Source organism: Formica exsecta, unplaced genomic scaffold (genome assembly GCF_003651465.1).
Source record: "Formica exsecta isolate Colony F162 unplaced genomic scaffold, ASM365146v1 scaffold391, whole genome shotgun sequence".
Classification (NCBI taxonomy): Eukaryota; Metazoa; Arthropoda; class Insecta; order Hymenoptera; family Formicidae; genus Formica; species Formica exsecta.
Genome location: NW_021851147.1, coordinates 307,639 through 313,390, shown reverse-complemented (window position 1 = coordinate 313,390; position 5,752 = coordinate 307,639). Strand labels below are relative to the sequence as shown.

General features: G+C 32.1%; 1 protein-coding gene across 1 annotated transcript; it reads right to left on the bottom strand.

Moving 5' to 3' along the window:
• Positions 1-2,292: 2,292 nt before the first annotated feature.
• LOC115239621 (histone acetyltransferase Tip60-like) lies at positions 2,293-5,736 on the bottom strand. Its single transcript, XM_029814226.1, is given in 5 exon segments — positions 2,293-4,209; positions 4,211-4,292; positions 4,380-5,472; positions 5,546-5,633; positions 5,728-5,736. Coding segments are annotated over 5 exon segments (1,326 nt in total). The 3' UTR covers positions 2,293-4,155.
• Between the last annotated feature and the right edge of the window lie 16 nt (positions 5,737-5,752).

Here is a 5,752-nt window from a genome sequence, read left to right as displayed (position 1 = left end):
TTTATGTATCTGTAGAGAGGATTGAAAATTGAATTCTGTCAAACTTCCTCTCCCCTTCCCTCGCCCCCTTTTCTCTCTGTCTCATTGAAATTATATCGATACCAATAATCTGCTTGAGATGTGACAAAATGAACCTGCGCTCGAGTTTACCCCCAAAATATACCATGAATCAGTACAAACTCACGTCTGTCGTATATAGCTCTTCCTCCTCTCGCGCTGCGACATGAATATACTAATGTACAAAACGACACTTTTTTTACTCGATGAGACAGTCCAGGCGTTGCTCCATCAAAACGTAGAACAAAAAAAGAAGAGGGAGATACATTGTGTCGAGGCATGACACAAGCCCCTCTCTCGAGAGAACACCTAAAAAAGAAAATCGAAAAAAATGTCATCGAACGCCATTCTGTCCAGCTATTGCCGCCTATTGTTCACACAACTGTACATGCATTCACGTAAATATGTAAAGAAGTTTTTTCGCAAAGGGGAGATAGGAGACAAGATGGAAAAAAACATATATATACATATATACGTATATACATAATATATTATAAAAATTTGAACACACGCGCACATATGGCATACATGTGCATATGTAATGTTAAACAGAACGAGAGAGTGAAAGGAAGAGAGAAAGGGTACTTTTAATGCGACGAGTTAAAATTGTGTAATATTGTGAGATATTGTGCGCCACGTGAGCGGATTCCGGCGAGTAAGTAGAGTAAGAGTAATTTTAGGCGTACATTGAGACGAATAATGGGTTTCCGATCCAGCAAAAGAGATGAAAAAAAAAACTGTGTTAATGAAAGCAATTTTTTACGGATATTTGAGAAGAATATCTTTAAAATCATTTAAAACTTTTAAGAAAAAAATAATTCGTTAGCAAGTGAAAAATCATGAACAATTAAAACTAAAAGCTTATTAATATCTTTAATATTAGAAATTTCAGTTGTATAGTATTTTGTTATATTCTGTAATAATAAGATATTTTATTAATCATTCTCCTAATTATAATTTTCATCAAAATCAAAATTTGTTATGGTTTTTATCAAATAATTGTGTTCAAAAAACCGTTAAGTTTTTGGCATATATCGTGTATATTATAATCGTTGGATATAATAATCATGTGATTGTAGAGAGATTTTATTGTGCGCATCTTACGGTAACGATATGCAGAGATGAATATGCTATTGCATTATCCGAGGCTCGATGTGCGCCTGACTAAGGATAATTTTGATCGCGAGCTGCGTTCCGTGCGATATACGAGGGTTGTGCGTAATCTTAAGCGCTTTTCAAATTCTCTGGTATGCGTCTGGTTATTTGTATGATAGTCTATAAATGCGTTATTGCGGTATCGTGTACGTGTCGTCATTCTTATCTTGTTAAATACTCGCTGTCCTTCTCGACATTATATCGCTGCCACATTGAATTTCCATCGTCTCGTTGTTGTTGTTGTTGTCGTTATTGTTAAGAGGGAAAAAGGTATTGTCCACTCATTGCACGCATGTCGCGAAACAAACGCAGCGGCGAGAAGTCGCGACTATACTTTTTTCTGGATTTGTCAATTTATATTTTGAGAAAATCACATAATATAAATAAATTATATAAATTTTTTATTTCGCTCTTATATAATATTATATATTATATTATTATACTCTTATATAATATTATGAATTCCAGAGGGTACACTCTGATTTTTGAAGGATATTTTAGCCATGAGAGAGAGAGAATGGTGAAGAGTAATAAACAAGATCTCATTCCTAAATATCTTTGAAAAAACAATAATATTTAAATTATTTCACAGTGTGATTAATATAAGTAAAAATCGTGGTTCAATTTCTTTTAAATATAAAAGTATCGAGTGATCTATATCAGTTTGTAATCAGCCCAATGTTACCTGGTTTGATCGACTTTTCATTCGACTATTAATGAATTATTGTCTACATGTTTCAGTATACTTCGCGATAAATCGTGAGGTGCACACATTACTCGATTGATAATTTATTATCCCGATATATATCATACTCGCATTGTTGTATACATGAATTCAAATTAGTAATAGTGTGTATGATGGACAGAATATATATCAATGGATTTACGATATCAAAAAAGCGTTTCCAGTTTCATGCGATCATATCGGTATGAGATCATTGTGACCTGAGACAATTATGAAAAGTGCGTGCACACACGAGTTTCTTCCTTCTCGCTTGTCGTTGTATTCACGTGATGATATATTTTAGGAACTCGCCGTGTCACGCTTGCGTGGTAACGAATACAAAAAGACAGATAAAATTATGAACAAAGATTTATTGTATATGAAGCTACTGTGATGTTACTGTTGAATATAAAAAAATATATCTATATATATATCTATATACATACATATATACATACACACATAAAAGATGCTGTATTTAAAAAGTCGTGTCTCTAAAGAGTGTTTTCTTTTATCTTCTCGCTCACCGAAACAAAGTCTGTCGCGAATCTGTGTGTGTGTGTGAGTGAAAGTGAAATTGTAATTTATATTCATACGAGCAAACTATTTTTTAAAGACGATAACGTGACTGATCTATTATGTAATATAGGCAATAAAAATGTATTGTGCTAGAAATTCTCTATACGTAAAACTCCTCTCGAATTAGTACGTAATGGAATGTAAATACCCGTGTAAAATAAGAATTTTTCTTTTCTTTTTTATTTGAAAAAGTAAGATATATATACATAAATTTTATAAATTTCACAGTATGAACTCTTAATTTTTTCCAGTTAACCGAGTTAAATTAACTTGAATTTATATTGAATCTACATAAAACTTTAATTAATTTTATTAACTTTATTAATCATAAAATAAAAATGTTGGTCGTTATTACAATGCAGTAAACAATAGTTTTATTAATAATTAAAAATATATTTATTAATAAAATGTTATATGTAAACGCGAGAAACTCTCGGTATACTTTTTACGAGAATATTTTTCTTATTAAAAAATATATACGATAAATTAGATAGATATATTGAAATATCATCTAAATCACGTATTCAGTATAAGATGTTCTAAATAGAATTAAAAAAAAGAATTAATAAATTGAAAAGCTGAAATTTATTTATTTTTTTTTTTTTTTTAGTGGTAACTATATATAACTCTTCTTTCTGTTATAAAGGAAAAACATGATTATCTACATCAAGGGGCGCTCCTCACCTATAAATTTGTAATACACAAACATCGACTATATAAGCTATAAAAATTCGATATTTGGATTGTGGTAAAACTACAAATGAAAAATAAATCCCGCGGACGGCATTCAGTAAAATATTAGGAATTTAGTAAATTATTTACATTCTCGATTTTAATGATACAATCAATAATGATGGTGATAGCTAAAAATCGTTTTTGAAATAAGATTGCTTGCGTATCGTGTAGATACTCGTACACACAAATACACAATATACATTTTTGATGAGTACTCGTTTTTATAGTACTTGTTTTATAATACTCGTTATTATCTAATTACCTCAACTATATCGCGGGAAAATGTACAATATATAAATAACAATGTGAAAAGATGTGTACATATTTATACAATATTTATACACAATGGGTATGATGCATATGTCTACATTTTGTCTTCTTGTATACTAAAAAACGGATTATAAACAGCACTCTGAGTATTGAGCCTATACAAATATTTCTCTATAAAATTTGAATGCACTTGAGCTATTGAGAAATTGTAAGTATGTTATAAAATCACATTTATTTACAATACTACACAAGATTGATAGATTTTCTATACAAATCGATCATGGCATAGCAATAACAATCGTTTTTACGCACCTTTAAAAAAATTCTAACCACCATATTAAAACATTGCGTTTGGTTCTAAGATATATATCATTACATTAATATTTTTTACCCCGCAATCACTCGCGTTGTATGATCTTAATTCTCTACAACCGAAATTTGCATACGTCGACGAGTTTCTACATAGCAACGCGATAAGCGTACACAATGCCAAATACAGTCTTATAAAACGCTAGACCATTGAGAGGTCAAAGATTAATTTATATATGTATATATATATGTACAACTTTTGTATATTCATCAACTGTAATTACTTCTGGAAATCTCCTGAAAAATAATTTCAAAACAAATCAGCATCATCTTATTGTCAATTCAGGGTTTTTTTCACCATTTAGCCCTAACACTCCAGTCTTTCGGTGTCCAATGTAGACATTTAGGATCTATCCTAATCTGTCTCTTTTCCATCGCAGTTGTATGTTGTTCAATAATTTCCCTGCAAATAAACATATACCTCAAGATGAAGATCTCGTCAAATTAGGTAAATTGTAGCTAATCTCCTTTCATCTTGGTAATGAATTACCTATTTAGTGTCACAATATATTGTCCTTTGTAGTAATTAATGAGATTCAGATTTTGCAAAGTCGATATCACGTCCTCCTTTTTAATCGACGTAATCTCGGAAATTTCGTTTATTGTTATCTGTGGTTTCTCATTCTCCACCACAGGCTTTAAATTTAACAGGATATCGAGTATTGTGTGCGCCCAGTAACTTCGGTACGAAAGCAAACCTAAATCGGACAATGGCTTTTCGGGAGAGCCGGTCTTTCCTTCGAATTTCGATAGCTCATACGAAAATTCTATCAAGAGCTTGCCGTAACCTCTTCTCTGGTATGGTGGCAGTGTTAGAATACATGCTACATTGTGATCTTCTGTCGATCCCTTCTCCTTGGAGAAATAGCCAACTATATGAAATCCTCTGCTGTCAAATTCAGTCATTACATAAAATAAAAAGGGATCTGTGTCATAGTAGAGAGTTTTATGGTCCAGGAATAGTTTTGCTAGCAAACAAAGGTTTTGTGCATAATTCTTATTCTTGCGGCCATCAATCTCGAAAAATGATATAGATCCTTTCCTGTATATCTCATTTCCGGGTGGATGACGTAGATTACATTTAACTAAATGTCTCTCCAAGCATTTTCGATTCTTCCTATATTTCAGGCAGAACTCGCAGATATATATACAATTTAAATTTACCATCTCCTGTGGATATGGGCTAAAGTACCATGGTTTTATCCTATGACGGCCTAGTTCAATTAATTCTACGTTTTTCATTCTCGTGACTACATCGTCATTCTGATGCGCTACTAGGGAGCCAGTAGGTCTGGGACCTGGCGTATTTGCGGCGGCTTGTGGCGGACCATCCTGAGAATCTTCATTTTCTAGAAATGTCGCCTTTCTTTTTCTAGACATTTTTTTTTGTAGCGCAGCTTGTAGCACAGCATTACCATTAACTGGTTCAATGATAATACTACTGGGACTAGGAGGTCTACTAGGAACCTGCTTTTTTGGTGTTGCTGCATCAGTTCCTGGTGTCGTTCCTTCACGACGAGGATATTGGACTTTCCTAGTGTCCAAACAATCCTCCATAACCCATTCATCTAATCGTTTGTTGACTAAAATAGCACAATTACGATAATAATATCACTTAGGATTTTCATACTCAAATGCTCTAAGTTATTTACTTACAATCCACATAATGAACATAATAACATTTGACACCTTGTACGTCTTTGACACTGATGATTTCGGCAAGAGCTACAGATAGAATAATCCGCTTAAATTATTTTATTATTAAAATATTATATATTTTAAAAATAATATATTGCATATAATTTGCTATCTTAGCTATTACAAAATTTATTACAAACAAATTGCATTATTTAAATACAATAA